This window comes from Gavia stellata, chromosome 27 (assembly GCF_030936135.1).
Source record: "Gavia stellata isolate bGavSte3 chromosome 27, bGavSte3.hap2, whole genome shotgun sequence".
NCBI lineage: Eukaryota > Metazoa > Chordata > Aves > Gaviiformes > Gaviidae > Gavia > Gavia stellata.
The window spans coordinates 1,452,894-1,480,731 of record NC_082620.1 but is presented as its reverse complement, the minus strand read 5'-3'; the positions used below and the strand labels follow the sequence as shown (position 1 = coordinate 1,480,731).

General features: G+C 43.8%; 1 protein-coding gene across 1 annotated transcript in view; it reads right to left on the bottom strand.

The window, feature by feature from the left end:
- The window catches only part of SPEN (spen family transcriptional repressor), a 67,051-nt gene that overhangs the window by 28,410 nt on the left and 10,803 nt on the right, over window positions 1–27,838 (bottom strand). Inside the window, 2 exon segments of the mRNA XM_059829955.1 lie at window positions 15,429–15,905; window positions 19,220–19,540. Of these exon segments, the coding sequence (XP_059685938.1) occupies window positions 15,429–15,905; window positions 19,220–19,540 (798 nt within the window).

The following is a 27,838-nucleotide window of genomic DNA, read 5'->3' as shown; positions in this document are numbered from 1 at the left end:
AGGAAAACAGCACCAGAAAATTGGTTAAAGTATCCTGAATGCACCAATGTGTCTTTTGGAAAAAAAGAATTTAAAACCCCTGATTATTGCCAGCCAACATCCAGCAAAAAATATGACGCTAACTGCTTAAAAAAGAAAAACCTTAAAAAAAGCATCATGTTCTATTCTAGCTATAGATTAAAGGATCTTTGCCCGTGAAACACTTTGACTTCTCTTCTGGATGAAAAATGATATATTGAAATAATATACGCACAGGTCTATTACAGACTGCTATTTCTGTCCTACTACTAAATACTACATGAATCTAAAAAGGTATTTAACCAGAATTTTCCCCATTCTCTACACACATGCGAGTCAAAAAACGCACACCAAATTACACGTAGTGTCCTAAGAACAGCAAGCAACCCATTCCCACAAAACTCGGACACCACCAGCTTACTCCAACAATGCAGATGGCTGTTCTGCCACATTCAAAGAAGAACCCTGATGAAAATTCAAGAGGTCTGAGCAGAGGGTTAGCATCTCTCTGCCAGAGCCAATTCCAACGCAGACCTAAATATGCAGGTGAGCAGCAGGTAGTTGTTTTGTACACACAATGTGTCCCGCCCAACACCAGTCCACGCCAGTGTATTTGTAAGGAAAAAAACCACCTCTCACATCTGCGGAAATAAATACGGGGGTTTTTTTCCTAGTTAAAAGGAGTTGTTGAACCTGAAGTTAAAGATATCAGAAAACCAAGTCAAACATCTGAAGTCTGTTTGTATTAAGAGATCAAAAGGTAACAAGTCGTTACCGTATTTTGCAGACTACAGGCGGGCAGCTGAAGGGGTTCAGCCCACACGCCCATACCACAAAGAGCTTGAACTCTCCTGCTCTTCCATTCCATAACAAAGCTTTACATTTTACATAGGTATATAAGCAGACTCTGGCTGCTCGGCGTGAAAGGGTGGAGAAAGCGAGCCGGGGAGCAGAGAGCTACACCTAGAATCTTCCTGGTGTAATAACCCGGTGCCCATCACCCTGGCCTCCAGCACCTTCGGAGCTCGTGGTGCAAAGTATGCCGGGATGCGACTGCATGACATTCTTGGCACTCTTTCAAGCCGCTGAGAACCCAAGGAACTTTGGTTTGTACATGTCATACACAGAGCCTCAGAAGTATTTAACAACACACAGCTATGATAAAACAATCCACTGATGGGGGGAAAAAAAAAAAAAAAGCCCTACTGCATGTAAGTGGAAAACAGTCACAAAAAGCACACAACAAATAAAAAAAGCATTTACTGCTCTGAAGAAAGATCATTAAATATTGCAGACAAGTGGAATTAGGACATCCTCTTTCTCTTAACTTTCTGCCTTACCACACCCAGAAAGAAGACTTAAGAAATCTCCTGCTAGGCTGGAACCCTAAATTGAAAGAAATGAAATTAAAGGATGTTTAAAGGCCATGGGAAAGCACACAACCATGACAACTCGCTGCCTTTCAGCTGGCCAAATAACACAGGCTGTTTGCAGTATTTTTTTCAGTCTTTGACCACTACGTTTTTTAAGATACAGTCTCCAGATAACATTTACTATGTATTTAACCCATGTCAAGTGAGTGGTTTATTAACATCAAATTTTAATTTCTGTGACAGGCCACATTAATGTATTTAGTCATTTTATCATGATGTCTAACACCTGAACTTTGATGAGAAACCCCAGGCTGAAATGAATGATGGAAAAGACGAAGATGTTGCTCAGAAGGACAGAGGACTACTCCCACCCCTAGAACCACCCTTCCCCTGGAGCCACATGCTCTGAGAGTTTCAAGACAGCCATGGGCTCCTTTTAATTCTTCCATGCAACTAAATAATCCATTACGATCACTAAAAATATCTATGTTTATACTAATCCGTGTCTGGCTGATGGAGACTGTGCCCAACCCACAGTCGGTGTCACCACCTCGCTCCTTGACCTACGTCCCTCTGTCCTCAGGCTTGAACTTTGTACAGCCAAGAATAAAAAACACTAACCTGAAAAAAAAAAAAGTCTTGGTTACAAACACATCAGCCTATCTACGCAGCAAACAGCTGACTCAGCAGCCACAACAGCTTACTACTGCTGGGAAGACGCTATCCAAGCCCTCTGCTCCCCACGCTGGCTGTTAACTCGGCCATGGATGGGTTTAGTGTTGAACTCAGGAGCAGCTGGAGTTGCCTGCCTCCCCAGCCACCGCCTTTTCCAAACAGGGATGCTCCCGGGGAACAGTGGGACCGCTCACGCTCAGAAAGGAAACTCTGGGAAGCCAGAGGAAATGCTTTCTCAGCAAACGGCCACGGTGACGGAGCTCGGTGCTGGGAAAGATTAAAGTCATCGAGGCCTTGAGGGTGAAGTACAAAGCCAGCTCTTTGGCATAGCTTTCCCACAATTGAACTTCCACCGATGCAAAGAGGGAAGAAAGAGGGTGGGTGTGAGAACGTACGAGCCCAAAGAGCCTCTGTATTTTAACATTACCTTCATCGAGGGAAGCCTTGGGGTCAAGAACCAGCCCCTGTGAGAAGTCCCACTGCAGCCACCCCAAACTCCCACCTCCTCCGACCGTGCCAGGCTTCAGCCAAATTATTTCAAGCGCCGTCGGGACTTGCCTCAGAAGAGTGGCCGCTCAAGGTTGACGGCACCGATAAGCCTGCGATCACAGCGGCTTTTGAAAGAAAACGGCGGGGCATAGTTCACTGCTATAGCAGAGGAACTGCTTGTTCAGTCTAGAAGAAAAATTGCTTTCAACCCTTTGGCCAAAATTAACGTAATACTGTTAAATAAACAGCTTTTGCCAGCTATCTGCAGACAATCTAAATTAATATATTGCAACTGTCACCTCACAGCATATGAAATCTTTTAAAAAAAAACATCTTAGTTCAAGACTCATGGGAGGCAGGTATGTCTTAACATCCCTGCATTGCAGATGGAAAAATAAGGCAAGAAGAGGCCAAGGGCTTTGCCCAAGGTCATTCAATGAATCACCCAGGGAGCAGGCTGAGGAACTTGATCTCCTGGCTCACGGGAGGCCAAATCTTTTCAAAATACCAAGAAAGCAACATTCAAAGGCAGTTTCCTAAACATCAACTGCACTGTTTTCATGAAGGGATCTACTAAGCATCTTTAAAAAAAACACAACACCACTCCAAGTACTGTCTATAAGCCAGGGGAGTGAAATGCCGTTTAAAATGCAACCACTACTGCGTCCAACTATGCTACTAGATGTTTACTTGAGGAGTAAAAAGCAACTTCTTTTGCCTTAAAAGCACTGTCAAATGATTTCCTGGGAATAAACACTTAATACAATTTTAAAAGCATTCAGCCTTAACTATACCGACATTGTGTCAAGCACTGGACATTTTTCAGAAGAAAAGCCTTTTTCACACATACACTAAAACAAAAAAAGCACCAGCTCCGATTCACCCCCAGGTTATTTCAGTCTTGCAGAGGTATAAATGGTTTTTTTAACATAAAGCTGCTGGCAGATCATAGCAAACAGAACCCGCAGAATTAATCCTGTCACAGAATCATTAAAGTTGGAAAAGACCTGCAAGATCATCAAGTCCAACCATCAACTAACACCACCCTGCCCATTAAATCATGTCCCACAATGCCTTGTCCACACGTTCCTTGAACGTCTTCGTGTTTTAGAAAAGCATCACACCTTGCCTTAAAAAAACCCCAAACCTGGCACTATTTTCATGCCCTACATCCCCGACAGCTCTCATTTGTCTGCCATCTGGCCCCACACACGCCCCACCGACTCCACCCTCGGCCGCTCCTTACCTTCTGCTGCCCGGGGCCGTTCTCCCTGCCTGCGCGGGCAGCAAGCCCCTAACCTTGTGCTCTGCCCTGCCAAAAGGCAGGTGAGATCATCGCCTCCCTCTTCAAGGCACTGGTTTTTAGCGTTACACAAAATGCCATTTGTTGAAATTCCCGATTCGGAGTGGTTTTGAAATGGTGCATCCTCTCTTATAAACAAACAGAATTGTTCTTCGGATGGGAGTTGCAATGAAAGGCATGCCAAGATACACAGCTGATAAACAATGCCTCTTAAGTAAAACTGGGAACATGCGAAGCTTAATATAGAAATTCCATTTATGGCAGATAACGCTGTGGAAGTTTAGTACTTCTAAAAACAGCCACCATTGTCCAAAGAGCGAAATCTAAAAGAAAATGGACAAAGTGACCCTAGTTCTCCATCAGAAATAAGTACATTTATTAAGGGTGTTTTTCAAACAGAATTTCTATCTTCTACAGCCTTTTAAAGAAACGCCAAAGAGACGAAGGGAAGAATAATATCGGAGGCTTTTTTTTAATACCCTTTTTTAGACCAGCTACAGCAACTGGTAGATGCACGGGGGGCACTTTGTCAAAGCGGAACAGTAGCTGTTATTCTCACGTAAAGGACTACTTAAAATGGAAGGCCTGGGAAAAAAATGTCATTTCTGTGATCTCAAGCAGCACACATTATAAAAGAGAAGACATTTGATGAGAGTTGTATGCTAAGGATTAATTTGCCATTTAAAAATGCAGAGAACAGATGGATCTCTTGGCTAGGGCTATATTTGGGAATTACTTCATTTTCTGCCCACATGCAAATAAAAATACAACTAAATGCAGAACTTTCTGTGAAATTTCACATGGGTAGAAAACACTTAAGTCACGAAAATAAAAAAAAAAAGGAAAATCTTTGTATGAAACAGGTAAAGCGCTATAGCCTAGTAAATGTGTATCATGTTGGCAGGGAAAATGCATCTTTACATTTGTCAAGCAACTATATAGAGTAAGGCCAGCCTTAGAAATTAAAAAACAAAACCAGTATCATATGAGAGAGTGGTCCTCGTGTTTGTCTCTTAAGAGTAACTTCTGAAAAAGCATCCTATTGTAATTCAATTCAGCAGTATTTGTTATGATTTGACCCCTCCATGGGGTCAAAAGCCCAGGGACGTTTTTGACTGTCCCATCAAGATGTACATCCTGCTCCCCTTCCCAAAAAGCCTGGGACAGTTCCATCACACTAACCAGGGATGGTAAAGCAAGGGTGAGGGGGACTTAGGTATTTGGGAGGAAAATGCAGAAGTCAGGAAAAATGCAAATGAAAAATGCCTTATGTCCTCACAACTCCCCGCATCAACTGGCTTTACATCCCCGGCCTCCATACCACATGGCAGCAGCAGCATATAGTTACCGGGGCTGGGAAAGGAGGAGCAGCGTGAGGCAATTCAGCTGGTACACTGGAGATTATGGGAGAGAAGAAAAGTCCTCCGAGGAATTCCCACAGGCAAAGCCTACGTGCCCCACCTGCGTGCTTCCTTTACGGGATTCAGCGCTGACGGAGAGCAGACTTTAAAACCTCCAAACCATAGCAGCACAGCCAGGCACAGCCTGCAAGCCACACATACAGTATTAATTAAGCATCTTCCTTTTTTCACACGTGATTTCTAGAAGTTACAGGGAAACGGCATACTAAAAAGCAAAACCAACATAAACTACTTCTGAAATAATTGTTAGATAGCATCTATTTGTTGGAGAAACACAACAAGCTGTTCCTCACTTCCCTCCACCTCAAAACAAACAAACAGAAAACTTACAAGCCAGCCTTTACCCAGCAAAGCCCCGACCGGCGCGGGACGTCTTCAGCATATTCCCGGACTCTGAAACAGGGATAAACACAGCTCCACGCGCATTTAGAAAGCGAAGAGGAATAGAAAATTTGTACTAACCCGATAGCTTCCTTTCTGTGACTATTCATCCTTCACAATCCAGACAACAGGACATACCAGGCAGTAAACAAACATTGAAGGGAGGGACTAACTTCAAAGCAACTGTGTAAATCTTACATAATTTGAGGGTTTGAGATCTTGCAGCAACCTCTTACCAAACGAGGTGTCAGATGATACAAGGAGGTCAAACCTGTAGCAGCCAGAACAAGTAGGGCGCTTTGCATCTCTCCACCAGCCCAGCCCGGCACCATTTGTCTGTGGGGACCCGGTACTGCTCCTTCTTGGGAATTCACTCTCAGGAGGAGAACAGTGCCTTTCTTTCACACGTTATCGCGCTAGAAAAGCTTTCTGCTCTCAAACGGACGAAAGATCATAAAATACATGAATGCTCTTAGTGCCAGGATCTGCTGGAGATGTGCCTTAATTATTCCCATTTCTAAAGGGTTGATGAGGCTTTCATATTTTTCCCCAGGTATAAAAAGGAAAATTTGGGGCATCTGTGGAAAATACAAGGCAACTGTGGAAGAAATGAGGAGACAGCCCTGAAAACCACATCCCCCTGGTAGAAAGGATTCTCCAAAAGGTCCTTTTGCTGCCATCCTAGATTTCTAAGTGTTTTCTAGCCAAAATCATCACTTTGAGCTAAATAAAGCAACTGCACACCGAACCCCAGACACTTTTCAAAGAGAGGAGTTTGAAAGGCTCCAGGTTTCACCTCTCCAAACAGGAGAGAGGACTCATAGTTGGAAGGAGACGGGGAATTTGTTTCTGAAACCCAGCAAGCACCGGGAAACAAAAGAACTGGTCCCCTACCTTTGTTACAGGATTCTTGGGAGAAGGAAGGATTCACAGAGAGATCTTGTTTCTTAATGCCACGCACGCTAAAAGGGCTATTTTTGTTCTTGTATTAGGCACTTAATAAATAATAATGCAAGGTTTTCATGGGTTTTATTAATATGGCATCTACACAGTGCACGTCTCCCTCCTTTTGGAAACTCAACTTCTGCTTCAAGATTTGAAAACATTAGGACTACGTCCTGGCACATACAAATTGTTTCCCCTTTACACAACTTCGAAGCCCTTACTTCTCCCCGAGTCTGTGATTTTCCACCCGTAAACATGCTGCATTCTCCTCTCCGAGTGGCATTACCAGCTGACCGTAATGATCTAGAGAGGGCTATCTAATCACCTGCTAAGAAGCTTTCACACTTAAAACCTTGATGCCATCATTAGTGGTTTCAGCACTTGCGACGTCGTGGACAGACTACACTTGATGCTTGGATGTTAAAGGCAAACCTAAGTGCATCAGTCACACGGTTAATTCAATGGGCAAAGACTGAGGGACGATATTATTTTTTTTTTCCCCAATAAGGTTTATTTACCATTGATTCACATCCCAGTGACCTTAGTTTAAGCGCAGCATGTTCCACCTGAAGTTGTTTTTAAGGTTAATGCCCAGGTCTCACAAATACGCCTTGAAGAGAGCTGTTCTCCTAGCCCTTAGGTTTTAAGGGGAAAGTCCTCCTTCTGAAGTTATTACAGTGCCCACATCCACGCCTCTGGCAGAGCCAAAAACATCCTCTTTGGGGAAAAAACCCAAATCGCTGTATTCTCAAGTCCGACCTTTAAGATGTGAAGGGATGCTCTGTCTATGCTTTAATGGAAACACGTATGACTGAAGACAGGCGGCGGCTGGATTTTTCCTTTGATCACTGTAATGACTGGTATTTTTTCAGGAAGCGTTCAATACAGCCTTCCTCTTTTGATATTCATCCCTCCACGTGAATATTCATTAGAAATTATTAAACTGCCCATTAGTCCAAAGGTCTTAGCGATGGGAATCCTCTCCCCCACCTTTTGGTGACTGTAATGTATGTGTCTCCCTCTGAGCTGTCTAGACTCCCTTCATCATCAGTGGAGACAAGCAGGCACTTCTAGACTGTGATCCCTCTAATCTATTTTAGCGATGATTCACATCCGAGTTGTATTTCTCTCGAAGAAAGGGGATTCTGGACCATTCGCGCAGAGGGAGGCACCCAACACAGCCTATCGCACCTCACGGTTTCCCTGTTTTGTTTGGGGGGTTTTTCAGGGCTTGCTTTCCCCCTTGCTCTTTCGGCCTACAGCAGGAAGAGAACAGGAGGCCGATTTCTTCCTGCCTTCAGGATCCCTCAGACTAAGCCTGGCTTCTGAGAAGTAACACGGGCAGCTTCAACTTCCCTGACCTCAGCTAATTCTTTCCTTCCCTCAGCCTACTCAAGATGATTAAGCAAAATACTTGGAAGGAAATCAAAGCCTTAAAAACTCAATTAGAAGTGACCATTTTGTTAATACGCGCGCGCACAACCCCAAAGTCAAACCCAAGCTACCAACAGCACCAGACCTTCCTGCGGGAAGAAAATCAATTCTCAGCAGCTCCTGAAAGCTTAACGAACAGCCCCAAACCAGCAAAACTCAGGAGGACAACGTCTCCCCCGATGCTGGCGGGAGCAATGCCTTCCACACAGCTCGGGTTTTTCCCACCGTTTCGAAAAAAGGCCATTAGGAAGACCTGAAATTGCCAAACCTCGCACCAGATACCAGCTCCTGCAGACCCGCAGCTATCCACAAGTGACTTAGAAATGTTATTTTTAAAACACGGCAGGTCTTCCTCCCCCAGCGGAGGATAAGACAAGTTCACACGAGGGTCTGGATTTAGCCGCCAGAAAACCTCATATTTGCTAACAAAGACTCTGATCTAATTGCAAGGAGCCCCTACAGCATTAAAAAAAAAAAAAATCTCTAACGGAATGCAAAACAATAAAGTTGTTTGAGATTATCTAAATAGTTATCATTGTAATAAAACAGATATATTTTTGTAGGGCCCCTTTCCTTTGCATCCATCCCACACACAATCCCTTTTAAGACTCCCAACCTGAGATCAATTTGGACAAAAAGGGACATCTTTCTCTGCCTACTGAGGCAAAGAAATCAAACGCATTTTGAAAAAGCAGCAGCAGCAGTTGTTAAGCTTCCGGGCCCTGCTACAGAAACAAAGACTGACAGACCAGATTTAGATAAACACCTACTTCTGCAAATTTAGGAAGAGGCTTAATTGCTTTGTCATTTAGAGCCAGCAATTACCAACTATTATCGGGAGCACTGCGGGGGATGGGGGGGTTAGTAACTGCAGCAAAATGTCCACTCCTTTTTGGGCAGCTCATGCAAAGAAAACTATGTATAACATAAACAAGCCGCTTAACTTGACAGTATTGTTTTAAAGGATTTTATTGTACATTCATATAAAAGACAGGGGTGGGTTCTTCCAGAGGGGCTAGCAATGCTGAAACTTCTATTTTATTTCATAACTGTGTCCCACCTCTTTCCTATCACGGCAGTGGTGGCGTTAAGATGTGGGGGCCTGCTCCAAAGTCGCCCCTTTTTGGGGATTTTTAGGGCTCATTCCTCCGGCGAGGAAACCAGTGCTAATTTCTAGAGCAGGCAGAGCGTCGGGCGCCGAAGGAAGGTTTCAAAAATATAAAGGTTGAGACGGAGAGCCTGGTTACCTCCCTCAGAACTCGCTTTTACACAGGCGCTGCTGTTTCACTGCGTAACCGCGGCGCTTTCCTGCGCTGTGTGAGAAAAAAATCACGCAAGAGCGAAAGCCGCTCCAGCGTTAGGGGTTGGGGTTTTTAATTTAAAAAAAAAAAAAAAAAAAAAGATTTCTGTAGAAAGCTGAGGTATTTTTAACTGCCGCGTTTCCAGGGCGGCTGAGGGGCGGCAGGCGGCCCCGCCCTGGGGGCGGCGCGGCGGCGGGCCCGGCCGGCTCCCGCCGGTTCAGACCGGTTCTCAGGCACAAACAACCCGCCCCCCCCCCGCTCGCTGAGGCGGCCGCCGGCCCGGGGCTGCGCGTCCCCCCCTGCACAAAGGCAGCGCGGCGGAGAAACCAGCCGCCGTTCGCCTCAGAACGCCCGGCTGAGGCTGCCCCGCGCTGCCGGCCGCCTTGTATCGCCCGACACCGCCCCCCCCCGGGCTGTGCCGCCATTACAGCGGCGGGACGGGCTCCCGCCGCCACCAGAGGCTGTGAGGCGACCTAAAGCGGCGGATTTTCAGAGCGCGATAAAAATCTATTATGCAACGCACATTTTTAATAGATTACTCTAGAGTATACAGATGAGGTAATGCGAGTTGGCGCCCTCCCTCCCCCAGCCGCTCTGTCAGCAGCTCGGGCGGGAGAGCGCGGCTTCGCCTCCCTCCGGGCTGAGGTGACCGAGGGGCTGTGGCTGGTTCCCGTCCCAGGAGGACGGAGACACCATTTGCTGACCAGCTGCGAGGAGATCTTAGATCCCGGGCGACAGATTACTTTTTTTTTTCCCCCCCCGACAGGAGGATCTGTTTATGTGTAAACATGCATGTGCGTGCATATACAGGTAGTCTTTTTAGGCCGTTTTTAAGACGGGAGGGTATAAAGGTTTCGTTTCTGTATTTTAATCTCCTCAGCACAAAAATACCTCCACTCCCTTCAAAGCTATCTGAAAACTTTCTGCCTGTGCTCAATTTCAAGAAACTTGATACACTCCCAAGGGTAAAAAAAAAAAAAAAGTTTAAGAGGATGGTCTAGGTTATATTTAGACGAGAAGCAGCGCAGGCTCACACGAACAAAAACACAAAGAACAAAGTGAAAATGCTCGACAGTTGGTAACAAAAACCTGAGAATATCTGAGTTGGATTTTTTTAATTTTCTTTTCCCTAATTCACATTTCCCTGTACAGAGAGAACATCAAAGCAGCACATGGCTTTATGTGAACAAAAGGTAAAGATTAGGTGTTTCACCTGACTCTTACAGGATTTACTGTTGCCTTTGTGATAAATGAAAAGGAGGCTTCCTACTCTACAAAATTTTTTAATTATTCTTTTTTAAATCTTAGCCCAGTTCTTTTTCCCATGCAAACAGGAGTGTTGCTCAACCTTGTCATCCTACCAGAAGGCATTAAAAATATTCAGGTGATCTCTACAGTGCAAAATTCATGTGGAATTACTTAACGTCAGCAAAGGCCATCTCACAGATTCTTAAAGATGGAACAGCTACATTTAACCTCATTCTTCCTGATTTTTCAGCTGTCCCCAGCAAAGGCATCGCTCAACCCACCTCAAAAACCCTAAATCCCATTCTAAGTCAGTGATTCACCACTTGCTGGCAGACAAACTTAAGAGGAAAAGAGGAGATGAAGACGATGGTAGGGAAAGGTTTGCATTATGTAATGAAACTAAATTGACTTTTTTCTACTTTCACGTCAGTTGTTTAAACAGGCTAAGAAAGTCCCCGACAAAATAAAACAAACTGGAGCCTCCATGGGAGGTTTCAGGGAGCCTGTTTTTCCCATGATTAAAATTCTCTTGGCAGTATTTTTCATCAGTTTATTTCAATATTAAGACACATAAAATAACACATATGTATTCCTTTCCAACTGTAACTCATTGCTCCAGAGAGAATTTCATCACAGAGAAATCTAAAATTAAAAAACAATCTCTAATTACCTTATGAAAGCCTTGCCCACTCGTCTTTAGAACTTTAAGTATAGCTATCACAATTATAAAAAAAAAAAAAAAATCCATTTTCAGACTTCTATACATGCAACTTCTTACCGTTGCTTTAATCCAGCACTTGAGGAATGACTATGCTCTCCTAAATCCTGGTGAAAATAGTGTCACTTTGCGTCTAAGCTGAAGTTGATTTTTAATTCCAGAGCAAGATCTATTTTACATTCCAAGCTATAGGAAATTATTCATCTAACTAGTAAATCCTCCAGCAGCCCTGCCACCAGACAACCAAATAAGCACTCTTAAAAAATAAATTAAAAAAGAAGGCAAAAGGAAATCTCAGGTCACGTATCTGTAAATTTACACACACAAACACACACACGCTTGCAGTGTTCACACTCTCACACTCTGGGCATCACCTATAGGAAATCAAACACTTCTGCCAGGATTTTGTAAATAAGTTTAAATCCCGTCTCAACAAGGTGCTTTGCCATGTGCCCAGCTTTTAAGAGCAAAACGTCCCGCTGCTCAGTGCCATGTGGTTCAGTACATGCTGCAACGCTTTAAAAATAATCACTAACACATGGAACAGTAAGAAACGTGTAAAGCCATTTGACATTACAAAACTGAGTAAAAATGCACAGAAATTTTTTTTTTAGCACGTTAGAACACCTCGACAAGCAGCCTAGAAAAGATCATTTTCTACCAAAAAAAGGGGGGGAGGGATTTTTTCCAGGAGGTTGGGCAGGGCACAAACAGAATCTGGTTTGCTCCCTATGGGATCGCACAGCTTCCATGTGTATTCAGCTTCTTCCGTGACACAGTACAGAAAATATGTTTGCTAATATATCATTTGTGGTGCACGTTCGAATCAACAAAACGGAGAAATTAAGGCTTCTGGTGGCAGAAAATTAAAATATAATTTTTGAGGGTTTTTTACTCTTTCAAGGTGATTTAAAAAACCAAACCCCAACAATCCTTTTCCATAACACGGGTGGGGAACGAGCAAGCTCACGTTAAGACAACTTCAAAACACAAACTCTTCCTCAAATCCGCGCAGGTGACGCCATCTAAGAAAGCAGCTCCAGCCAAAAGCGTTCACATCCGTCAGCTTCCCCACCTCAGCCCGGTGGGCCACTTCTGAGAGGCCACAAAATAGACCAAATAAAGCCCTGCTTCAGAGAATATGGTTTATTTTTACCGTGTTCTTTTTGGTCTTATCTTCTAAATTACTCCTTTGCAGCTCCCATTACAAATCCCCTGTAAAGGCCTCTGAATATACATTTACAGTGAAGCTTAGCTGAGATCCAATGCAACAAACTCTGAACCTTTCTGAAATAAAGGCTTTTTTCAGTTTTGGTTTTATTTTTTTAAAAAACAATCTGCGGAGCATCTTTCCTCACATTATTGTCCAGGACAATCATCTCCCTGTCATGAAAGTCGTATTTACTTCACACAGCTCTTTGAAAACCACACGGAACGAAGCCCAAACTTCACCACCTTTCTGCTCGTTTTTTCACAGCACCTGATGGACGGTGCCACGCACAAAAATTCTCGCAAGTGTTTGAACACCCACAAGTGTCCACAAGCTCCAGCGTTTGTCCCCAAACATTCACAGGAGCGTGGGTAAGAGACCCACCTCTCTACGTGAACACAACTTCTTTCGCATCTTCCACCCTGCCAGTTGAGACAGACACGGCAAGACTCGAGTGACAAAGCTCTTCAAGACGTACAATTTCAGAATAATTAAGCGTCATAAAGACCTTAGTAATTTCACAGCAAGACAAAATTGGCCAGTTCCACTTATGATAAAGCCATAAGAGGATCTCCAGTTTGCTAAAACCCCTGAGAAATACTACGGAAATTGCAAAAAGTAATTCTTTCTCAGACAATAACAAACGATCCGTAGTTATTCCCGATAAATCCCACTCTAGAAATGGAAACTAGATACAGAATTTGGTAAATCAATCTGGGGATGACACAGCCAGAATTTACTACCCAGAGTATGGAGATGCAAATACATCCCTGCCTGGTCTGGGTTCTGGCCAGCGAGTGGGGGCACCTTACCTCTCAGTAAAAAGGGGGCGAGGTAGCTTTCGCTCACCACAGGGTGCCAGGGGCTTATGTTTTTACAGTGCTAAATTCAAAGTGTGTTAAAAATTAAACAGAAAAGTCCACTTGTGCTTTAAAAGACTTCAAGGCTAGGTGGGCGTTTGCTTTACAAAGTAAAGATAGGGTTAAATGTTTATTAATATCTAACTCGTTGCTTAGAAACACGTAAAACTACTTTCTGAGACTTCAAAATGAAATATATTATCCACCAGATTCTATTACTTGCTCTATTGAATTTGAATTTACTGTTTTAATAAGAAAAAAAAAGTTTATTTCCCTTTCCTCCCAGAGCATCATCTAGTTTTCCATTACTACAACCAGAAATTGCCAAGAAAATGAAATGCTAAAAGCACAGCAGATGCTGCTTATCTTCTGATTACATCTTAAAACTTTGTTCCAATGGGATCATATTTAGTCCTCTCAAATGCAGAGCAGTACTTCATCCCGTCTTGACATCCCAACAATGATATTTTATAAATATTACAAGTTTCTTGGACTCCCTTCTGTCCATTCTGCAACGAGCGAAGGAGCACCAGAAGGGGGGGGGGTGTTCCTGCTTGGGATTTTTTTTTTTTAAAACCTTGAATGTAACCAGTGTAACCAGGGCTCCTTTCAATTCATCTTCTCTACGGTTTTTTGGAGACCTCTGGAAGTCTCAGCGATTTTTTTAAGCTGTAATAAGTGTGAAAACCTTTGACAAAGGGTTGTCGTTATCTAAGCGTTAAGATCTCATTGAGAGAGAGGTGTTAGAAATAAACAAACAAGCCTTTAAAGCAGCCTAAAAGTCATCTCAAATATTCTAGAGGTGCCTCTCTCTCTCCACTTGGTCTCCAGCCAAGAGAGGATCTGGACTTCTAAATCCAGAAGGAGAAGACAATAATTAAAAGAAGTAAATGGATCTTTGTATGGTTCTTTAGACATCGGGGCGGGGTGGCGAAATCAGAAGAGGAGAAACTAATTTCCTCATCTTCATTTCTGCACACTCTCCCCAGTGTCAGCCCATCTAACCCTTCCAGAAGGTCCAACGTTCAAGCAGGTGAGATTTTAATGAGAGTAATTACCTTGATTAGAGAGTTACCAGTGGTAAAATTCCATTCACAGTGATAATCGAACACTAAGTATTTATTATACTGCTGGACTTATTTACTCAATGAGTATTTTCAGTTTGAAAAGAACTGGTATGCAGAGGAAACGTTTCCAGCTCTGGAAACACTTCTGAAGAGCAGAGCTCTTCACTAAAGAGAGCATAAAACATTTACGGGTGCTTCTTGGTTTCCACTCTTAGGGTGAATTGACTCTTAAAAAGCTAAATATCTGAGAGGCATTTCAACATGAAGTTTCAAATTACTAAAAGAAATCCAATTACTAGCTCTAGTAGTCTTATTTTTTTCCTAAATGTCATTTATAAAGCCACACAAAATAGAGAACTACCGCAGCTATTACAGAACCAAGGACATGGGCGTATCGCTAGGAAAGGCATACTTGGGTAATTATTTTTTTTTAATTCTTCCAAGTTTACAATTTTTGCTGTGAGGCAACGGGGGAAAAATGGAAAGGCAACGTATCAACCTTTTAAATGTTAGTGGTGATAGCGAAGGAGAGGAAACTGGACAATAATACTCATCATTTCCCAAAGTATTTTAGAAGGTGTCCTGTAAAAAGTAGTTGACCTTCAAATTTGCTTATTCCCTCACTTAAGCAAATAAAATATTTACCCCATTCCCCAAGCACGTGGGCAGCAGCCAGGGGTGTAGCAAAGCCTCGTGTCCGAACATCCCTGCTTTGCCTAGCTAGCGCCTTACGGATGCTGCACAGATCCACCACGGAAAATAATTAACAACGGCAAGAGCATTCCCCTCGGATCTGTTTTGTGCCAACTTGGTCTTTTTACATTTCACGCTGGTTTACTTCTACATCAATGAATAATGCTTTGCCACAAAACACCTTCTATTTTCACAGCCCGGGCTCGCAACTCCTCGCCATGCCTCTGAAAACGACCCGCGAAGCCCACGGGACGGTCGCTTTGGGCCGGGCAACAACCCGCAGGGGCCTTACCTGTCGCTGCTGGTACTGCTGCTGCTGCTAATGGAGTCGCTGCTGGAAGATCTGCTCCTGGATCCGCTGCCGCTGGGGGAGCGGGTGGGTCTGGACGCCTGGCTGGCCAGCCTCTGCGGGGACTGCGTCCTGGACTGGGACGAATGCGGCGACCGACTCCTGCTGTGCTGGTAATTCCTCTCTGGCCTTCTGCCTCGTACCTCCCGTGTAATATCATCCCTGTAGATATCCCTGTGTACCACACTGGGCAATGTAAACTGCTCCCGGGCCCTAGGTTCGTAACGGGGGTCGTGAGCATCAAAACGGTTCGGACTTCGACTCCGAGAAGTGTAATAGAGCCCGTGTTGTAAAGTCCGCTCTCGAGGATCTCTATAGTAATCCTGATCGTAATGTCTCGTCCGATCAAATCCTCCCGTCCCCCGCTCATGGTGTCCATAGGCACTATGTTCATAAGCACGCTCCCTGTTATCTGAAGCCCTGCATTTAGGAAGGGGGAAAAATACTTCATCAGAAAGGGGCAAGCACAACTAAAAGCAAATCATGCAAACATTCACGTCAGCACTGAACTTATTTTTGCGACTGCTTCTCCACTAAACAGCAATAACCTATCAAGCGAACACTGACAAAAACATTTTACTTGACTCCAAAGTTATATTCATATACGATAAAGCTGAGCAATCATTTTGTTTTAATCACAATATTGGGCTTTCATGACCAGCATCTGGCCTGCACAGGACAAAATACTGCTTTCCAGTGCAGAATCCTCATTTAAGTTCCATTTGTTTTTTTCTTTTTCCTTTAAATTCAGTAAACAAGGAAAACTTTATCTTTGTGAACATCACAATTAACTTCTCCCCCCCCCCCCCCCCTCCATTTTTGCTTAAGAGCTTCAGAAATTTTTCTGGAATTTGGTAATTACTGGAGCTCTTCTAATTATCCTTCTGCAAAAATGGCACCGCAAATTGGGCTGTAGCCATGAAAGCCTCCGTGCAAAGCATGACCCAGAGGTAAGAAGCTGCTTTCAAAAGGGGTAGCATAACCCATAGAGAAGGCCCAGAAAATCAGGGGGTTTGTTGTTGCTGTTCTAAAATATTTCCTCCTCTTAGAGGGAATTTTGCTTTTATCAGACTGCTACACTCGAGTCTCGTCAAAGCTGCACACCCTCAAGATACACCTTGATTACTAGTGCCAGAATACTTAAACTGCAAGGGTGCAGGCCCCAAAAAGATACTAAGACCCTACGCAAGCAGTATAAATTAAATTTTTCAGGTTTTATTGTCTGTTGAGACTGCTATGCTTACTGCAATCACAGAATCTCCACAAGCACACTTGGCCCACTTTGTTTCAGTATTTAAAACATTTTCTATGTCAATTGAGAAAGGCTCTATGTTCTAAGAAAGTTAGTGTGATCTCTCAAATAAAGAGATAGTAAAACTGACAGGTAAAGTTAAAAGAACATTACAAATAGTTTAGTAGTCTAATTTAGACAAGTACCAGGACGGTATGTCTAACTTATGTCCGCAAAATGGAAGATCAAGAATGATTATGTTGAATGTTTAAAAAATACTTGCAAAATTCTAAATATGTCAGGGTAGCCAAAGTTAATTTAAAAATTTAATTATCCATCTTAAGAAGGACATTTCAACCTCTTTTTTTTTTTTCAGCCTTCCCTCTCGGATTCTTCCTTCAAAATCAATTATTAGTCACTTCAATCCCCTGAATCCTAATAACCCAATTCTGCCTTGTGCTTCCTCCTCCTCTCCTGCATGACGGGTCTGTCTTCTATTTAAAATGGCAGAAATATTTCAGGTATCTTTTATAAACTGAGAATGGGATTTGAATCTTTTTCGATTAGCATCTCAGGAAGTTCCTTCCATTCCTTCTCCAGTGAATCACTAGATACTTAATTCTCTAAATATATTCATCCTCTGTTGTTGAATTATAACTCATTTTCAAGCTTTCTACAGAGCTAGCTCATGTTTTGCCTGCATTTTTTCTCTCAAATTATATATAAGAAACTACCTAACCAGTGCAACAGAATGTCAACTTATATATCCACTTGAAATTCATTGTTGCCTTTCTATTTTCATTATCTCTTGCTCGCAACAATGGCATTTTTAAGGATATTTCAGGATCTGGCACAGAAACATGTCTCTTCCCCCCCCACCCCGCCCCCCCCTTTTGAAGGACCAAGATCAACAGTTTTATAAACGATTGCATTTAGCATCCTACAAAGTGTTAATCAGTGAAAGCTGATTTAATGAGGTAAGAGAAAAAGCAGTATTTTCTAGAGGGTTACTGCTAGAGAGCTGACATAACAGAACAAAGTCCTTATCCATGAAAAGGACACAGAAGACAGACAGAGGAGCTAGCAGAGCTGAAAATCTAATGGCTACAGTGCTTTTTTGATTTATCTATTAGTACTAAGTACTACTGGAGTTAGTGGAAAGAGAGGGTTTGACTTGGGTTAGGAGAGGGGCTAATATACACAGGGCAGGACATACCAACCTTTTCCAAGTGTGGAAACACGACCTATATTCCCAATTAAATCTAGGGAGAGAATTGTGAACATAACTTCCCCAATTTTGGCCCCTCTTACAGGGGTAATCCACCTTCTTAATGGGCAAGGGTGTCAAATGATATTTTAGATGAACCAACAAGAAAAAAAAAAATCTTAGTGACAAGACAAAAAAAAAATTCCACTGGACGGAAGTAGTCCCAGACTGAAACCATAACTCTGAAACCCCCAGACTTCTTTCTTGAGACAGTAGGCACTTAAATAGATCCATTATTTTAATTTCCAGCCCTATGTCTGAATCAAGCAGCTGGTAGAAGATCACCCAATGCACGAGGGCACTCATCGCTGCTGGCCAGCAGGCATCCTCTAGCCGCCTTTGTAACCATCCAGCCCAGTCATTTCTCACTGGCGTATCCACAGACTGGTATTAGCGCCACGTCCTTAAAACTAAAGTATGTTAAATGTGGAGGAGCAAAGAGCTTTTTAAGAGACTAGATAGTAATCCACTCCCCATGGCTACTGGCGTCTTGACTGTATACCATCCAATAAATTCAAGGCAGTAGTTCTTATCCCAGCATTAAAAAAACCACTATAATTTCCAAAATTTAGTAATGTCCATCATCTCTTTTTGCCAATACCATCAGAAAGAATAATCCCAATAACTTGGAAATGATGTAGATCCAAAGTGGAAACATCACAAGCTGCCTTCGGTCTTCTCCATCCAAGCGTTATTTCCATGGCTAAGTGTTGTCTGTAGAATCCAAGGGGCTGCATCATTAAAGTCTACTAGAAATTTTGTGGTGGCAATCCAATTAACATACCAACTGTGTACAGTGAGAACTGAGAACTAGGCATCAATTTTAGGTTCTAGTATTCCGAAGATACTCCACAGAGAACTTCACCACATGTTGTAGAGTAAGATAGCTCCATCTGGCAGCAGGGATACATCCGAGCAAGGCCTTAATATTATCCAAGAAATGGAATCGTTACTTCTAGAAAAGAGTAACTCCAATATCGATGCTGGCCAAAGGAAATCTTCCATCTTAAAACCACCTTATTTCAAGTGTAGATATCCAACCAGCTGCAGAAAACATCCTCTATGGATCCACAAGGTACCAGCCACTGGCATAGAAATCACTTCCGTTTCCAACCCAAAATAGGAAACATAGATAATTCCCAAAATTTTAAATCCATCTGGGGGCCCTAGATACGAGTTTGTGTTTCTCACCATATCAAATACAAAATACCTGCCTAGAGAAACCTTGGAACTTACCCATCAAGTCTCCGCTCATAACGTCCTTCCCGTGCATGAAGCGATGGTGGGGGGCCGTAAGTGGGCCCCCCCCCACCTCCTCTGAACCCAGAAACCTCTCTACTACGAGATGCTATGGAAACTGTATCATCCAATCCCCGAGCAGCACTGGGAATGGTTCCTGGTTCATTATAATCCGTCCGTAGGTCTCTATCTCCCATTTTGTTGACAGAGTTGTGTGCCTTCTGCGCACTTTTGATGTCCACAAAATCCACAAACGCTGCCACTCCGCCTTCCGACCCCCTCTTAGGGAGTATTTTGACACTTTCGACACGTCCATATCTGGAAGAAAAGCAAAGCAGAGCACATATGTTAGTGCTGGTAGAAAAAGACCCCATTTAATAACATTGCCTCCTGCAAAATCAACATCAGTCTCAAGCCATTCGCCCTTCCCACACGGCAGGAAAATCAATCTCAAAGCACGGCAGAGGTTGGAAGACGCGTTTTCAAAAAGAGGGGAAAAAACATTTAAACTTTCCATCATCATATTCAAAACTCCTCTCTTTTGGTTAGCCTACCATGAGATTGCCCTTTGTATAATAACAGAGCAACAGCAGCTGAAGAAACAGAAAGGCATTCGCAATTAGAGCGGCCCTTCTCATTTTAAATCTGACGAGCAAGACATGATTAAAACAAAACTGTGTCACAACAAGTGAAAATAAAGACATCCTGACAATTTTCTTCAGAAAAAAATGACCTTGACACAGCAATTCTACTACTCCAATCTGTATTTAATTCATTCAGCACTAGAACAAGACTCTTCATTCTGATCCTCGCTCCTGATCTCAAACCCATTTATTTACAACAGCCTCGCCGGACACTTTTGAAGCGTGGCTGACACAGGCACCCCCGGACCGGGGTGCTTCTGGGGTTCAACTTTACATCCCACCCCCCCCAAGGACCAAGCCACACAACAGGCACGCTGAGGAAAGCTGACGGGAACCTGACGCCACCCTTCTTAATGTGTATTAAGTAATTGCAACACAGGCACTTACGGATGAGTAAATGTCTACGTAAAAAAAAATAAAACCAAGCATGTTTGTGCACACAGGAAAACACGATGTAAAAACGTTTTTAAGTAACTTGCATCAAGTCATAGCAGAAAGGATAAAACTGAAAGTACAAACACAGCCATGTTTTAGAACAGCCAAGAATTGTAGGTTGCGTTTTGGTCGCTCATTTTTCTCAGCCAGGAGATTCAGCAAAACAGGTAAGGGCTTTAACTGCAGTTGTTAATCCATGACAAAAAGAGGCAAAAAGCGTATTTTTGAATGCACTGACAAACGGGAAAGGGACACACAAATAAAAAAGTAATCAAGAAGTATCTGTAAACTCTTACTGCAAAAAATTTTGTATTCACAAAGGCAGCACAAGGCTGAACAGATGTAAACATCTTAAACAAGAAAAGCTGTTCTCACCTATACATGCAGGGAAAAGCTAATACAACTGCCTATCTGAGGAGCAAATGCTGTCAGAACCTGCATCTCACTCCTTCTTAGGCACGGCTTTCCATACACTTTAAAATTTCATCACTGTTGTTGGATGACGAATCCTTAAACATGATTTGAAAACCTGCCTCACTGACTGCTGGCTTCTCATTCCAGCCTGACCTACTATACTTCATGTATCATCTGCTTTGGATGTAGATCTCGTTTTCCCCTGGTTTATACTCCACCGAATATGGCACACTGTCCATTAAGGAATACGTGTGCAAACAAGAGCATCTTTCAAGTCAATAAAAGTTAGGCCTAAAAAGGGGAGGTCGCATGTGGGATGCGTTCTCGCCTCTGAGCTGCCCAGAGCAGCACTTGCCGTCTTTGTACTCATGGGTACAGCACCGTGACGTTTAATTCTCGGGAGTTTCCTACCCTGCGATACCAAACCGATGCACTGGTCATTTTTTATTCTAATCAAAAGCTGCAAGGAGCAAATAATGGCAAATGGTACTACAGGAAAGACACTTCTCCAAGTTTGCGCTCTTCTGAAGCTGGATATGGTTATCTTGCCTTGAAGGCAAGATGTAGAAAGACCAGAAAAGTAGAGGATATGGTTAATGAAATCTGCGTGAGGAAAAAAACGGCCTAATTGGATGTTGCAGATGTAAAGAGAGAAGAAACAAGAAAGGAAGAAGGCGGAAGGAAAACAGGAAAGAGCCCATTTGAAAAAATGTTCATGCCATGAATGAACATGACAAAAAATATGAAAAATAATTAGCTATCCTTGTTAGCATCACTCTTTAATATGCGTTTCAGTGCTGGTTCTCTACAGACAGCAAAGGAAAGATGTTGTAATAGGACAGAGTGCTCTAACTCCCCTATCTATCTATTGCATTTTTCTTCTAAATAATGTAGTTACAGAAGTGACTGGTTAGAACACGTACTTTCCTTTTGCTCACTGTTTACACATTGTTTGTGGCAACACAAGCCCATACTTTGTCTACAAACTTGGGGGGTGGGGGGGGCGGGCGGGCGGGCAGAGGGGGGAATAGTATCTTAGCACTACTCAAAGAACCTAAAATCCTAATGGACCTTCTGACTGCAGTCACCAGAGCCTACTTCGTATGAAGGACTGCCTGCCAGTTACATAAGAAATGGGCTCTGAAAGACTTCTCGCTCACCATCCTGACAATTCTTTTATTTCCTCATTCTGAAATCGTAACACGTACGTGTTATTATAACATATGCACAGACAGACCTCAATTCTTTTTCTTTTGCTGCAGAAGATCCAGAATGTGTTAAAATGTTCAAATATTCGAGCTAATGCTGCCCAGAAAGCGCAGAAGATACAGAACATCGACGTAATATGCTCCCCCTGTACCAACAAAATCACCCAGCAAACGCACAGCTCTTGCAGCCGAAGCTTGATTTTTATATTGGGAAAAGTGTACTTTGGTTGCCATTAATTAATTATTCCCCCCCCCCCCAAAATCTGAAATGGAAGGGGGAGGCTACTACTGTATTCCACTGCAGCCACAGTCCTAAATCACCCCACTCAGAGATGGCGCGTTTTAGTCTGTCTGTCATCCAGATACACAAATCTACGCCGCGCTTTGGTGTCCTGCACCATACCCTTGACGAGCCCCGAGGATAATCTGTGACAATCGTCTTTGCTGAAAGCGAGGGAGGCAGACGGGGGGAGGAGAAAGGGAGCAGATGGGGGGGAATGAAAGAAAACCCAGAAGGAGAGAGCCCTGAGTATTCAAGGACAGCTGCTGGGAGAGGAAGGTTTGCATTTTCCTTGCCCCAACGTGGTCCTGTGATTACACACACCCTTTGGTCCCCCACCGTGAAGATTAATCTGTCTGGTGATCTGACCCAGCCCCACCCGTTGGCGTCTCTCCGTGCTGCTCCCGTCTTGGCAGATGCTGCCAGGAGGAGGACCGCATCGAGGGGAGAGGAGGGGAGATCTGCAGTGCTGCATCACCAGACGGGTTTACCGCAGCAGAATAATACATTACAAGAAAAAAATGATACTTTCTGGAGGGCCGGGGGAGGAGAGGCGGCGATAACGTCGCGTTTCGTTACGCTACTCGCACGTTAAGGCAAGATGGAGGCGAACGCGCCCCAAGGAGCAACCTTTGTCTGGATCCCGTAGGCTGGGAAGAGGGGACAAAAGACAAGGGGAGGCATCACCGCGACCTTTGATAACGTTCGCAGAGCGGCTCCTCTCAACCTTCACCTCGTATCTTAATACCTGTGCGTCAGCCTTTTCCAAGAAGGCTGAGTTTTGCAATCACCGGCAGACCGAACAGAAAACAAAGAGGCTCAGCTCCGAATCCACAGACCTTCATGAAAACAAGGCTTTTTAGTGCCCCTTCCCGTCTGCGACTCATGCCGATTAATCATTAGCTCCATACTGTGACGAAGGCAGCCGAGGCCGTATTTTCGGAGGGGTTTACAGTGCAACCAGAAGCAGAGGAGATGAGGACGTGCGAGAACTCTTATGTCACCGAGCCCCTCCACCAGAACAGCATGATTGCAGCACCCAGCTGTAAACACAGATCTAGCGGCCCTTTCAGAAAAAAAAAAGTCGCTCGATAATCACTGCTCGAACAAAGCCACGCTAATCCAGCTTTTCAGACAAAGAAAAGGAATTCATAATTTAAGCATGATCAGTTTATTCACTGTAGATCAAAGCACCTCTATAATCAAGCCGCTGAAATGTCTCTGGGCTCTTGGCATGGCTGCTCGGCATGTTTCTCTCGCTCTCCAGCCCTTCCTCCTCCCCAGCTCTTCCTCCCGTACCAGCAGACAGTGCGGCCGGGTTGGGAAATGCAGCCTCCGCCAATGCAAGGCCGGGCTGGTTCCTCCTCCCCAGGGACGACGTGTCACCCAGACACAGCCAAAGTCATCCCTCGCCCGACTTTCCCTGCACTGGGGTCGACTTTCCCTGCTCGAGGGTCAGCCACCTCACCTTTCCATTTCTAATTAACCACTTCACCTCGGGTGCTCACTCCAAACATCCATTTTTCTGCACAGTGTCTGCTATTCCCAAGCAAAAGCATTTTAAACAAAGAATGGACTATGAGAAAGCCGGCCAGCAAACATTTAGTAAGCAAATGTTAACATTTAGCTGCAGTATTTTATGAACTGGTTAGGGTCTTTATAGGATGATATATACATGATAGGAAACAGCAGGTCAAAATCAGGGAGTTTTGCTTTTTTAATTTAAACTGAATCCCACTTTAAATCGTATCACCTCCTTATTTCTCATGTTGATCTCCCCCTGAGCTTGTGAAGACCTTTCATACCCAACCATTTTCATTACTGCAGACTTCTGACTGTCAGCTACATCCCGGTCTACAAAAACTTAATATTCTTATTTAGAAGTCAGCACAATGTTATGCTCCAGATACTACTAAATGCGAGACACATTGCAAAATCAAAAATAACACAGGAGTTTTTTGTGCTTGTTTCTGCACCGCTCATTAAGAGCATGATTTGACAAGGCCTCCTGATACAGCAGGACATCTGAATATTTTGGATTCACTTGGATTCGCTTTGACTAAAGCCATCTGAAAAGCAGGGATGATTTTTCTGTGCCACGCTCAAACTCCTTCCTCCTCCATTATTATATAACCCAGGCAAGCCCCAGCCTGCATTATTCAGTAAAACGCTCGCACAGCTTGAAGCTTTTCTTGGCCAATCGCATTCCTCTTGCTTTGTTGTTATTTCATAACAAAATAATGTGACCTGAAATAGTACTTCTCCAGATGTCTGCGTCTCTTCTCCTTATTCGTAACTCCAAATCAGTCCAATACCCTGTGCTAGGGGCTACTCTCGTCCTGTATTTCCCCCTGCACAAAGCAGATCTGCTCCAGATGCAGAGAAACGCAAGATGTGCAAATACTAAAGCTGCCATAAAGCAGGTTGCCATCACCAGCTCCACAGGGGTTTTTAGCCAGGCTGCCGATGTCTGTTGAACTCCCTTAACATCAGTCCTGGGGTTTTCTGCTATCATGGACATCCGTTTCACAGCCCAAGAACTTGGCCCACCGCAACAGCACATGCATCTACTTCCCACCCATGTAATACACAAAATAACACACCAGAGAGGAGCGGCAAAACCCGCTGCACGGCAGTCTTACCAGCAGCAGGACACCAAGCCATGGTGACAGCTATCCAGAGGAAATACCGGTCTGAGTTAAGCGCCAGCTTCCAGTATCACCAACTCACAACGTGATCTCCCTCCCATGCCACCAACAAAAGCAGTGTTTAATTTTCACCGCTGTAGAAGTTCCTAAGGCAGTAAGGCAAAGGGCCTTGGGTCTTCACACAGACATTTGCAAAGAATAAGGCGCTATAATGCATCACGAGGGCATTAATATAATAAATAAAATATATTATAACGTGCTTGGCCTAAGAAAATTACATACCACCACGTTCCATGCTTCATATTCATTACAGCCACATACTTTAATTGCCACGAAAAATACTTAAATACTTCTAATTTTTTTTTTTTTAAGAAAGGGAATTTCATATCGGGAGTGGTAAGAGACGGTATTTCACCACCTTCAGACCTAAGCAGCACAACTCTTTGGAATTACACTCTGCTTCAAGCGATGCAGAATATCAGTTCAAAATCTGACAGTATTATTTTCTGCCTAGCACGGAAGGAAGACTTGAGAGCTTGCAGACGCAGAAGAATAAAGGAACCTAAACAAAAAGCACTCAAAAACGCACAGTCTGCATTATTGGGTTTGGGTCCTATCGTAAATACAGTAACCGATGTATGACAGACAGCAAAACCAAATACAGACCATAGAGAAGCGTGTGCACAGGGCTGGCATGAAAACAATGCAAGTTAATTGAAAGGTATCCTGATAGAAACAACAAGCAGCATTCCATAGTCCTGGAAAACTACACTTAAAATCAACTATAACAAATGTGGGGAACTGTCACCCAATGAGCCACAATCGCTTGTCTTTGTAGGACCGTCACTCAGCCCCAGAGAAGCTGTCAAACATCTATCTCCAATGCTTAATGACAAATACGGCAACGTACGCACAGCCGCCGGCCTTGGCTAGCAGCTGTGCTTAAGGGAGACCAAAAGCAGTATTTACTATGAACAACTCGATGGCACGTCTCGTTACCGAGGGCCTGACCCAAAGCCGGCTGAAGGCAGGAGCCTTCATTCCCAAGGGCACCAGACCACGCTCTGCACCAGAACGCTCAGGACACCCCAAATCCCTCACATCAATGCACAGGCATTTCACTTCTAACTTGAAAACTGGCTATTCAGGATTGTGGTGAAAATACTGTGAATATTTATGTAATATACATACACACACACCCCTGCTTTGAAGAGCCCGACAGCACCATTTTGTAACACTCCTCCAAACACCTGATCTTCCCCCAATTTTCTGAAGAAATAGCTTTAAGTGACAAACCCCACTAGGACAAGAGTACCAGCCCAAAGGCTGCCAGCAACGTATGGAGCACTTCCAGCAGCCTCTAGAGGAGAAGCAATGTATGGTATTGGCTCTCCTTACCTCCAGCTGCTACACTGTGCTAAAGACAGCTAAAAATAAAACAAATTAAATGCCTCTCTAATTCTACCTTTCTCGGCACAAAATTGCTGTTTCTGTAACGATAAGCCATCGTGAGTGCCTGGGATAGCGTTCTGGATGATCACGAGTAAGAAAGCTCATCAGCGAGCGATAAATCCACGTGATGCAAGGCTTTGCAAACCTTTACCTTCCCAAAGCCAGGCAAAATAAAAGCTCCTCGTATCACAAGGAGCGCTGGTTTTCAAGCCATGCCGAGAACAGACCTTGTGACAGCAATGATTCAGAAACATGCCCTAATTACCGAGCTCCCATAATTTTCTAGATTGCAATCTGAGATGCTTTAAAACCTGTTTAGAGTGATCTTTATTGGCTCTGCGACCTTTGGGGGGAGAAAAACAACGTTCTTCAGGGCATTCTCTGCATCTCTCCTCCTAGTAATAAAGATCTTCAGGGAAACCTCAAAATTCAGGAGCAGAAACCATCAACCAGGTTACGGAGCTCAGTCAGACCACTTACAGACTGGGGTGAAACCTCAACACGATGCTCCTCACTCTCCCCTCCTGCCCCACCGCCCAAATTCCTCAAACCCAGACCACTCTCAGACTCTGCAGCTCCCTTTGGCCCCCAGCAGCACTCCAACGGGAAATCTCCCAACTCCGACTACAAACGGGGGTTTTGTTAATGAGATACAGCACGTGTTCCTGCCGCGCACTGAACACAGCTAGGGCTTTGTCTACACTCGTAATCCCTCCCTACGAGATGACAAAGTAGGAAATTAAAAAGCTAGCATAGGCACATTCACTGATACTTCTGATACCTCTGTTATTTAAGAGCAACATGCTCGACATATCAGATAGCCTGGTAGATAACTCTGTGCTGAAATAAGCGCTTGCTTCTTGCTTTACAGCTCAGCTGAATGCTACATTTTAAGACACAAAGTAAGAGTAATTCCTAATTAAGACATTTTATTCATGTCTTTATTGCAAAGTCACCGTTTGGATACTGCTGAGGTATTAATATAGAAATTAAATTATTATGTACCACTAGAGAGGGAAGAAACAGAATATTTAAAACCATTTATTCATGGCTGCTACTGTCAGCAGCAACTACTTCTTCCAATAGTCAACACAGCAGGAAATCTTTCTGCAACCCCCGTGACAAAAAATTTTGCCACAGATAAGCTGTTCTAGTGCGTACGCATCAGGTGAAACTTGAATATAGATACACCTGTTCCCCGAGATAGAAATCTGTTCCGCTGCAACACCCCCACAACACGAAACAGCATTCAGAAGGAGTCCTAGCAACATTTCAACCTGATGAAGATGACGGAGGGGGAGCTGAATCCATGCTTTGGGCACTGGGATTACATGAAGCTGTGTGAATAAGAAAAAGCCTCAGCTTGAGCTCAGCAACATCTAGCTGGGCTGCATTTAATATCCTCGCCCAAGTCAGCAATTCCGCTGCCTGCAACGTCAGGCGAACCCAGCATTGCATCAGACTGTCCGCAGGCTGCAGTCAGGAGGCAAATCTTGACCGAACTGTAATGAAGGGCTTAATGCAAAATTACCGAG